Below are 11,264 nucleotides of genomic sequence, written 5' to 3'. Positions count from 1 at the left end.
GTAACTTCTACAGGAGCTGGGGGTTAATTTAGTTAACTCAATAGGGATGTGAAACAACTTAAAAAATTGAATACAGAAATGATGCGAAGAAACTGAGTCACCTTCAATATACACCACTTGAAATTCTCAGTGCTTTTGAGTATGAAATTGGGAGTAATGAATGAATGAACCTCTTAACAAGAAGCAGCAGTTTTTCAATCCAGTAATACTGAGGCAATAGAAAGGAAGAGTACTGAGGTGTACCCCATCCAGGTCAAAACTCTTGTAAAAAATGCTCTGTGGATTTCAACTCAACACCTCTGTGTCCAGGTTAACCAGTCTTCTGGGGGCTTCGTGGTGGAGCAGTAATGAATTTCTGCAGTTCACCTGTCTGCACAGAGGTCATGCTGTGCCTGGCAGTAATCTCCACTGCCCTTCAAAAACTTCATAAATGTGTGACCGAGAACACCACAGAACTAAGGAATATATCTGCTCATTGAAAATTGTGGCCTAATCATACAGCCAGTCCCGAGGCTGCGGCGGTGGCAGGGCAGGCGCAGCAGGGCAGGGGTGGCGGCGGTCACTGTAGGGCAGCAGCGGAAGCACCTAAGTCCTGATTTTTCTTAAAAAGGAAGAATCAACCATGACCTCTGCCATTAAGTTGGATAGACTACCCTTTTGTGGCATTCACCACTTACTGGCTATGGTCAATTGTAAAGTTTTATTACTGGACTATAAGGACTTTGAGAGTAGAATCCAAGTTTAACTCATCTTGGTCTTCCCTCTAACCCACAGCATGGTGCCCTTCATCAACTGTTATTTTTTAAATGAATGAATTATCTGGATAATGTTTGGCAAAACATCTCAGAAAACATTTTTTCCTGAGTTCCCTAATTAACCCTTGCCATTCTTTTAAACATCCATCAGATAGCAAATCTGCATGCTTAAAAACTTTAGAGCCAGAGTGACCTGCTCAGCTACTTGCTAACTGTTTGACCATAAATAAAATTAGCTAGCCTCTCTAAGCCTCATTTTCCTCACTTCTAAAGAGGGTAGTAATATACCTATGGGCTTCTCAGGTGGCTCAGTGGTAAAGAATCCACCTGCGAATGCAGGAGACACACGTTGGGTCCCTGGGTACAGAAGATCCTCTGGAGGAGGAAATGACAACCCACTCCAGTATTCTTGCTTGTAAAAGCCTGTGGACAAAGGAGCCTGGTGGGCTATAGTCCATGGGATCAAAGAGTCGGATAGGACTGAGCATGAGCACAATAATGCACCTATGTCATTGGTTTTCTGAAAGGATTAAATTAAACAGTCCATATAAAGTGCATGGCCCACAGTGTAAACTCAAAAAGGCAAGTGAATTCGTACATTTGTCATCACAGACTTTTGAAAGTTTATAAACTTCAAATACTGAAATAATTTATTTTTCATCAGAAGAAAGAAAATGTAATGAACTAGTACCTGAGTCTTTTGAGGAGAGATAGCTCTAAACACATTAAAGTTACCTGCACGTTAGGCTTTTTAAGAAGCATACAACCAGAGAAATTTCATTTGTTGGACAAAGTAGAAGGATACAATAGCTTGCAGTCTTGTCAGTACATTTTATACCTTGTTCTTAGACCTTTTCATTAAAACGGAAAAATTAAAGCCTTGTCATTACACAGAGGGGATGAAGTTCCAAATAGCCCATTTAGTTTCTTCTTACACTTCACTTTGAGGTTCTTACATGTGGAAATCCTGTTATCATATTTGTTTGCAAGCTTTCTCTCTAGTGAAAAATACTTTATCATTCAGCCTATGGGGAATTAATTAAACGAAATGTGGAAAAATGTAATCTTCAGGGACCTCTGCTGTGGGTACTCTCAGTAAATACAGCACAGCTAAGGGACTCTGCAGAGATGTGACCTAGAGTGGACGGAGTTCTGGGCTTTAGGTCCAGCCGGTTTGAAATAAAATAATTTTCTTGAGCCTTGAGCAATTCATTTCATTGTTTTGCAGTCTTTTGATTTATAATATGGGGATTAATCACATAGTCATGATTTATTGGGAATGTTTATAAAATATATGGAATAATTATGATTAATAAACTAGGTTATTAACCTCTTCCAAAAATAAGGTGCTGACATGTAAATAACATTTGTATCTGAGGCTTTAGTTCTGGTCCAGTGCTAGATATGCCTGCAGAAGTCCAAATCAATTCATCTTACTGGAAGAACATAAGTGTTCTTCTACTCCTGGCTCTGCCAAAACCTAGTTCTGTGCTCAGTGGTAACCACTTCACCCCCTCAATTTCTTCAAACGTAAAAGTAGAGAGCTGGATTAGATCAGGGAGGGAAAACACATGACATATACTGACATTCCTATCTGTCTGTGCCCCTGGCAGACATTGTTAGTCAATCACTGAAATTTTTCTACCCAAATTAGGAAGCTGCTTCTGAATTCCTCTCAGCAAAACATCCTAGGCAGTCACTACCCATCATTTAGAGTTAGCAACCAAAATAAAACATACTTGCCATCTTTGAGACAGAGTATCTCTAAGGATTCTTTTAATTCCAATATTACTCAAAGGTCAAAATGAGAGTCTGCTCCAGAAAGAAGTATGTTGGCAAATCTTACTTCCCTTTTCACATTCCAGCCTCTGAATGTTAAAGACTTTGCAAGGCCTGTCCATGAGGATATTCTGCTCTTACATTATTGCATTTTGCCTTTTATTTGTCCAAAATGAAAACAGGTTAATGGATTTCCCCCAAATTCTGAAAATACATACTGTAAATCTTTGAACAATCCAGAACAGTACAAGGATGAAAGTGAGAAGTATCTGATATTCAAAATCCATTATTAATATTTGGTAACCAGTCTTGCAGTCATAGGTCTAGGCGTGTTTTCCTGTACTCTAATTTCCCCATACAGCAACATTATGTATGAACAACTTTGCACATCACTTGGATCCTGCACTTCTCTATGTACTCTTAACATGCCATCTTTATCTGGGGGCTCCTATTCTGCCGAGCGAAACTTTGCAAATATAGCAGCAGATTGAAAGAGCAAAAGATCTTTAGACCCTTACTACAACTACGCTTAAAGATGTGGTCAAATTCTCCAGGCTCCTCTCTAGTAAAGGCAGAATGGAAATATTTGTAATCTTGTGGTTAAAATTCAATTTGAAAATGAAATGGACCCAGTGTCTTGGGAGAAAAGCAAGGGTTCCTCCTTTACCTCTGTACCCCAACACAACTTTTTTTCCTGCTTATTACTATAAAAGTAATATATGCTTTTTTAAGGAAAATGCAGGCAGGCGAAAATGAGAAAAAATAAAAAGCATTTGTAACCTAATCAGGATAATTGTGGTTAACATTTTGGAATGTGTGTCTTTTTCTTCCTATGCATATATTTTTATGTTGGTATCAACATACATAATTCAAAAGCACTCTTTTAAACTTCCAGGTTTTTCTCTTCACACACTGCATTGCAGTTCCTGTAGGGCACTCATTCTATTATGAGCAGGAAACTACAAGAGTTAAAGCTGGCTTTGGTAATATACAACTCTTTGTATTAGTAGTTTGCACAGTGAGGTGTGCGCTCACCAAGGAACCAATGTTATGGGTGTGTTTTTAACCTAATACGCCTATTATTTTGAACACTACTGTACTGGAGTTTAGTTTATCCACTGGGCATGATGCTCCTGAAGTTCAAATTCCCTCAGCAGATATCCAGCAAGGATGTTACATAACTGGGATAAATGAGGTCATGTTAGGGCCAAAATCTCTGTATGCATTTATACCTCAATCTACTTAACTGATGGAATATCTGTGTTCCTTAAGTGTATTTGCATAAAGAGACTATCTCACCATCATCTGTCTAATGGTGTGATACTGATACATACTGTGATGAGGTGATTTACTTTGTATGTAGCAGTGAAGAGGGTATAACATAGGAAAAATACCTTCTTCATTCACAGGGTGGTCAATTCCTCCTGAGGGTTTGAGACTCTTGTTAAACTGCAAAGTACCATCCCTATATGTGATGCCAATAATTGTTAACAAACAAAAAGCAGCCAGGAGAAAACGTGTCTTTGATATTCAATATATGCTGTTTGGTTATCTATTGCTGTGAAACAGACCCAAAATGTAGTGGCTAAAAACAATTTATTATAATCTCTCACAATTCTCTGGGCTGACTGGGCTCACCCAGGCAGTCTTCTGCTGGTCTTGCTTGGAGTCTCTTATATACGATTGCAGTCAGATAGCAGCTGGGGCTGAGGTCTCCTGGGGTTCAACTGGGTGGCTAGATGAGCTAGTCTGGTTTCTTCACTCATATGTCTGGTGCCTTGGTTCACATAGCTGCTCCTTCCACTTGAAGTCTCACCCCCCAGGGCTTTTCCCCACAGCCTCTATTCCCACAAAGATAGTCAGACTTCTTACATGATGGCTGACTTCTAAGACTGTAAAATTCAAAGCTGTCAGGCCCTTTTAAAGCTTAATGGAGACTTGGCATAGTGTCACTTCCGGCCTCCCGTAAGTTACAGCAAGTCTCCGGGCCAGCCTTGGTGCAATGTGAGGGACTACACAAGCACAGCAACACACCAGGAGGGGCAGTTCACTCAGTGCCATCTGGGCAAACTAGCTACTGGATCTGCTCCCACTGGAGGCTGTACAAATTTAGAATTTTAACAATAATGCCAAGGGAGTTTGGATACTTTCTTGGTGAAACATGGAGTACAATGAAAAGGAATAAGCAGAGGGAAGAAGCCTCAAGGTGATGGAGGACTTTGAAAACAGTAGGTACTTTCTTGGGTCTTGCAAATTTGGCAGATTAGATCACGGAGAAGGTGAAATGAATGGGTCATTGCATCACTGTTATCCAAACTTTGCATACTTGGAAGGCTTACCTGATGATGCTTGTTTTTTATGACAGTTCCGGAACTAAGTGTTAAAACTTGGTCACGCATCTCAAGCGTACCTGGAGGGTTCCCTTTCTAAGGATGGCAAAGAATTCAGATAGAAACATACACAGGTTAGTAGAATGTGAAGCCAATTGAGGGGGAAAATAAAATAGCAAGGAGAGCTGACGGTAAAATAACTCCCATGGCAACAGGTCAGGAGAGAAAAACCAGCAACCTGGAACTCCTTGGTGCACAGTATCTGTGCCTTCATGGCACTACATTTAAGTTTAGAGGGCAAGGCCTCGTTTCTCACATGGATATATCTTGCATCAGAGTTCTGCAAAGACCAGGAACCTCCTTGATGTGGGTGGTCCGAGACTGGGGTTTCCTCCTCTTGTACTGAATCCCCATTTAATGCCAAACAGCTTTGTTTCCTTAATTTTTCTTAAACATGTTCAGACTGTTATCCTATTGTCCTCCTCCCTTTGAAAATATGTACTCTGCAGGTGCCTGAAATAATATACTCCCAGTAATTGCAGTTTTGCAAAAGTAAAGTTTATTTTATTCAGTCTAAACTCAACGGAAATTTGTTGCCCAACAAGGAAATACCAAATTTTATAAGCCACTGGACGGCAGCCATCATGTCGTATATGACTTTGTTATCGCCTGCCTCCTGGGCTTTCTGTCTACCTTCTCCATGTACTAATTTTAATAAGTAACTTGAATTGTTAGCAATATACTCTGGTGCCATTCTTTGACGCAGAAATGTCATTTCATAATGTCTCTGCATATTCCATGTCAGGTTCACTGTAAATCACTTCTCCTGAACTTGTTAGTGCGCAGATCATTTTTCGGGCTTCTCACTTAACAGCTGAAAGTTTAATTCAAAGTGAAGAAACTTACTTCAGTTACAAGCAATTAATTTAGGCTTCACTTACCTTAAGAAATATTCGAACATATAAATCAACAGGTAAGTCCTGGGAGTGTCAAATTATGCAACCGAGAGAAAGTAAGTTCTTTGCAGCTTTGGGGGTGTTGGTCTACTGTAGTCAGGCTTTTATGGTTTTCTTTTTTTTTTGGCGTCAGGTTTTTGAATGAAATAGTAAAACCAGTGCCAGACACTGTCTACTCCACCTGGTTTTGCATAATTCGAAGAAGTCAGAAACTGAAAACCAGGCTTGTTAAAGAGCTAGAAAGAGTGCTGTTGCATAAGAGAAAACAAAACTAAATCATTTCTCTATTCTTTTTTAAATCATAAGATTTCACAATATTCCTGTTTTCAAGTACTTGAAGTTTGCTCTGGGCACCGACTACTTTTTAAATAATTGTTTTTAATGTGCAGTGAATAATACACATTCATTGTAGATTTAAAACATACTTAAAGTAACAAAGAGGAAAATAAAAATCATTCAAGGTCCTGCAACTATTAATATTACTAGTAATATTTTGAAGAACTTTTTTTTTTCTAGGTACATGCTTTCACAGAACGGGTCCACACTACACAGTTTTATAACTTGTTTTTTTGCGTTTTTGTTTTTAAAATCGTATCTTGAGTACATGAAAACTTCTAGAGGTTATGACACGTTTGTCATATCGAACGGGGTTAAAAATCGCCATCTATGGTGTGGCGAGTGCACTCTGGTGGGAAGAGAATGCTCCGGGTGGGCAACATCGACCACTCTCCGACCCAAAGAGACTTCTCCGTTTGCCCTCGGCGACTGAAGCCTGGCGAGAGTGCAAGGCGTGGGAGTAAGTGGAGGGCGATCAGGGTGACTGCGAGCACGAGCTCCCCGCGCGGTCCACTTCTCCCCCAGGCCAGTCTCACTGGTTGAACCGGAGCGAAAGGGCAGCTCGCGGGGCGCTGGGCCCAGGTCCCGGCTTCCGGCCCCCACCCCCGGGGCTGGCGCCACTCTCGGGCGGTGGGGAGAGATAAAGCCGGGCAAGGTTCTGCAAATCCAAAGCAGGGAGGCGCAGCTCCGATACCATCGCCTTTGCCGAGTCTCCAAGCGTGTTTGTTTCAACTGTTTAAACTGTTTCAAAGCACCCGAACCCCAGCGACCTTCGGCAAACAACTCCTAATCCCGCGGGCGGGGAGCGATGGCTGCATTCGCCGGAAGGGCAAACTGAGAGTGGAGCCCGGGGAGCTACGGGGGCCCTCCTCCAGGCACTCTGCCAGCCCGCAGCCGCCCCTGAGACCCCCGCCCGCAACTCTTTCCCGCCCCAGGACGGCCAGCTTCTTGCGTCAGCCCCGGCGAGGGTGGGGGATTTTCGGAAGCTCGGCCCGCTAGGCCGGCTGGGGAAGGAAGGGCCTGGGCTCTTGCCCCGCCCTCGGGGGGCGGGAGGCGGAGCGGGGCAAGAGCCCGGTCGGCGACTCCGGCCAAGTCAGGGAGAAGCGAGTTCCTAGGATCCCCCAGGAGCCGCCGCCGCCGCCGCCACCAGTACCGCCGTGTCCGCTCCAAGCCTCGGCAGCCGGAACAGGGCCGTCGTCGGGGAGCCTCAAAGCACCGTCCTCAGCTCAGCATGATGGACTTGGAGCTGCCGCCGCCGGGACTGCCGTCCCAGCAGGTGGTGCCAGGACGGGAGCAGGGGCGCGAGGGAGCCGCGGCCCGGGAGGGACAGCCGCATCGGCCTCTTTCCCCGTCTGTGGCCGGAGCTCGGACTGCAGCGGCCGCGCGCGCACCAGAGCCGCCGCGCTTGAGCTGGGGCCGGGGGAGGGGAGTGGCTACCCCAAGGGTGGCGAGGGGTATGGGGGGCGCGGCCGAATGGTGTGACTGACAACGCCCCCGCAGCCCCCGAGGGCGATAGGGTTGGGGGGCTACGCCAGCGCGCGTGGGGGCGAAGGGCGTCTCTAACCGCGTCCCGGATCGCCGGAGCCGAGACGCTGGAGCCGCGGCCGGCCCCCTTTCCGAGTTTGAGCGGCCGGGAGGCAACCGGGTAGGAGAGGGCGGACGCTGGCGGTCTGAGCCGGCGCGGCCCGGCCCTTCCGGGGCTGCGCCGCTCCCCCGCCTCGGAGCCGGCAAAAATGTGCCTAGTCACGGGGCCGCTCTCGGGGGAACTGAGGTCTCCGGGCTGGGACCTGGAACCCCTCCTCTGCCGCTGCCCCTCTGCCCAAGACCTCCGAGGGCGCGAGCCGCGGCGCTGTTACCCTGCTGAGGGTTCTCCTAGGCAGAGTGATCAATCAGTCCAGCCTTGCGATCGCCCTTAGGTCACTTGGCGAAAATGCCCAGCTCCCAGGGTGGGGGCAGGCGGAGGTCACCAAGCGCCCAGCGCACTCGGTTTCCCCGACGTACGGCGATCGAACCCTGCCCTGCGCGCTGCCTCGCCCGGAGGGAAAGGTTCGGGCTCGTAGAACTCTTGAGTCGGCCCCTAGCAATACCCCGGCAAGGGCGGGCGGGGCGGTGGACTCTGAAGTCTGACGCGGCTTCGCTCCCCTCCTCCCCACAGCTCCCCGCGGCTTCTCGATCCCGGCGCTGTGTCTCCCGATGGCGCACGCCGCGAGCGTGGTCCCGGCGCCGTGACAGTGGCCGGTTGGCTGTCACGGCGGCCCTCAGTGGGCCCTTTCCTGCTTTGTAGCGTGCAAACCTTGCCGCGCCGAGGCCAAGGGACAAGTTGGAGCTGTTGATCTGTTGCGCAATTGTTATTTTCCCCAGGGCGGCTTTGTCTTTGGATTTAGCGTTTCGGAATTACAATTCCAAAATGTTTAAGGCAGGATATTCTGTTCTCTGCTGTCAAGGGTAAGAATTTCGAGTGTAGATTAGCATTTCTGTTGTTTTTAGGCTGTTACTAAATTTTGTGCTTTCATACATTGTTTCTCTTTTGCGTGCTTTGCCTCAGTTGCTTTCCTAGTATGTTACTTCTTTTGAGAGGGCAGAGGGTGGGACAGCTGTGTCTCATAAAGCTTTGCTAACAAGTTCTGTAAATGTCGCAAATGTGGAAACAAGTTTCTGTATATATTTTGTAGGGACTTTTTAAAGGAGTAGATAATTTCCAATTTGTGTGTGTGAATGCGTTCTTTGGAAAAATATTTAGTTCAAGGAAATGTGTAACCTAATAGGAACGGTAAATATATTTAAGCTCTTAAACATCAAGCTTTAGACTAATCCTGAAGTAAGGTTTTGAGTTATTGACAATGTACTGATTGTGCCTTTTTTCCCCTTGAAGCTGTTTGTCTTGAACTTTCCCCCAGTAATGAATAAGATTGTATTCCTTCCTCCCCACGATATGAAGAAGTAAATTGTGCTTTCCGATTTAGCTGCTGTTCAATCCCTATAGCCATTTCTTTAATAATCTGAATGACCAAAGGATATATGATGCTAATAGACTTTAGTTTTCCTAGATTCAGGAATGTAGCCTAGAGTGTTATATTACTGAAGTTTTATTTCTTTCTTAACTATATAATTTAACATTCTGTATGCAAAGGTGGGTAAAACATCTTTACTGTTCTTTCTTTTAAATGTGAACTTTCCAGTTATGTTTGTTAAGGTAACTCCCTTTCCACCCTTTGTAATCAGACCTCAGCTTGCATATGTGAAGACTATAAAAGAAAATGGAATAAAAGAGTTAATGTCATGTCTGTAACTAAGATTCATATTACATCTTTGTAGTCCAGGAAGATTTGGACAGAGTCATAAGTGGATTCTAACCTTTTGTCAAAGAAACACCAGGTGCGAGGTGGTACAGGGGTGAAAGTTCTCCCTCCCCCCTTTGTGCAGAGGAGGTGTTGATGAAGAGCAGTAGAGTTTTACATTCTGAATTTCCATTAGCTTCTGGAAGGAATCATCAATTACCCTTTTCAAAGCTGTCTTGGAGAAAGTATTTTTGCATATGAGGAATGAAGTTGATCTTGGACTAGATAAGGTAACTTTTAAAGAAAAATAGGGCATCCCTCTCATCTCCAGAAGGTTGAGCAAAGAACAACTTGACTTTTTAGATATTTGGGAAAAAACCTCTTGAGAGATTGTGAAAGATCGTAGGAGGATAAAAATGTAACTGAGTCTTTCTGCATTAAAAGTAGCTTGGGTCATTTTGGACTCTTTCTTGTCAACTTGGGTTTTTATAAACAGTGCTGGGAGGGGAAACCCCAAAATCTGACTTTCTTTAGGATAACCGGGAAGAATTGAAAGCCAAATACATTATTTGTCTTTATTTTTATTCAGGACGAATTATACTTACAGAGCTGCATGAGAAAAAAAAAGCCTCTGTGGGCTAGAAGCACTTATTTTCCCCCTGGGAATTTCCTCTCTACTGGTGGAACACATTTAAAGGGGGTTTTGTGTAAATAGTATTTCTTCTTTGATTTTTCCTTCATCTGGGGTTAACGCGTCAGTGCAAATTCTCAGATTCAGGAGGAGTTTGGCACTAAGATAATCGTAGATGAGTTATTGGACACTTGTGTGCCAGGCAGTATGATAATTGCTTCACATGTATAATTTCACAGTCACCCTGTAGGAAATACTGTCTCCAGTTTCTAGGTGAGGAAAGAGGCATAAAGCAGCCAGGGGCCTGGGTCCTGCTTAAAGTGACTCAACTATTGAGTGGCAGAGGTGGGATTCAAACCCTGGTAGAAGGACTCCACTTCCGAAGTGGACCAAGACTAGTTAACTTTAAACAGAAGGAAACTCTTACGCTTGAAAAAATGGACAAATCGAGAAAAACTACAAGAAGGACAGGTAGGAATTTTAAAAAGTAATCTTTGCACCTTTTCCAGTTACCAAGAAATTTAATAACTGTTTGTGAGGGGTGAGGTCAACCTTGAATACAGTGAAAGTAAATACAACCAGTCATTGGACCTATCGCATGGGAAACTTTTAAGGAAGACTAAGAGGCCTACCGGGGTTTGATTTAGAGAGGCAGGACCATTTCTTAATTTAATAATAGTTTTTAAAATTTCTGATATTTCAGCAGTATCTGAGATTCTGCCTTACATTTTTCAGGGACTGTTTTTCAAATCTCTTAGCTCCTGGTGACTTTAATTTTATTTGCCTTGTTAGTTGGTACATTCTCCTGTTCCATTGGCTCTTTTTATCTGGAAATAGTGGTCAAAAATAAGTTTGGTAATGAAGATGTTTGGTAGTGAATATGGTGAAGAGTGGGACAGACAGGGTTAATCCTGGTTGAAGGAAAGTGGAGAGAATGGGGAGAATTTGAGTTGAACACAACTAGTGGAAACCTGTTGGTTCAAATTAAACACTCATCTCCTGTTTCGGCATTTCTGAATTGAAGCAGGCATAAGGGCTCAAATTGAAGCCTTCTTGGGGTTTTGTGACTAGTACATTTCAAAATTAAATATTTCTTAGTCCTTATCTTTAAACAGATTGTTCTCAGAATTATTATTGTTTTGTTTGTCTTTGTTAAGGATACTGCAGGGTTTTTAGGATTCCGTGGATAATTTGCCTAA

At 44.1% G+C, this 11,264-nt stretch overlaps 1 protein-coding gene across 3 annotated transcripts in view; it reads left to right on the top strand.

Annotated features, from left to right (window-relative positions):
- The first annotated feature begins 7,213 nt into the window (after positions 1-7,213).
- NFE2L2 (NFE2 like bZIP transcription factor 2) overlaps positions 7,214-11,264 on the top strand; it is a 32,666-nt gene continuing 28,615 nt past the window's right edge. The window contains exon 1 of one of the 3 annotated variants that reach the window (XM_070358855.1): positions 7,214-7,432. In XM_070358855.1, the coding sequence (XP_070214956.1) occupies positions 7,388-7,432 (45 nt within the window). In that variant the 5' untranslated portion in view covers positions 7,214-7,387. Of the gene's footprint in view, positions 7,433-7,949; positions 8,203-8,270; positions 8,602-11,264 lie in introns of those variants that run through there. The other 2 variants (XM_070358858.1, XM_005900802.3) reach the window with 2 other exon arrangements.

Source organism: Bos mutus, chromosome 2 (assembly GCF_027580195.1).
Source record: "Bos mutus isolate GX-2022 chromosome 2, NWIPB_WYAK_1.1, whole genome shotgun sequence".
Classification (NCBI taxonomy): domain Eukaryota; kingdom Metazoa; phylum Chordata; class Mammalia; order Artiodactyla; family Bovidae; genus Bos; species Bos mutus.
The sequence above is the reverse complement of the archived record's forward strand: the minus strand, read 5'-3'. Positions and strand labels throughout refer to the sequence as shown.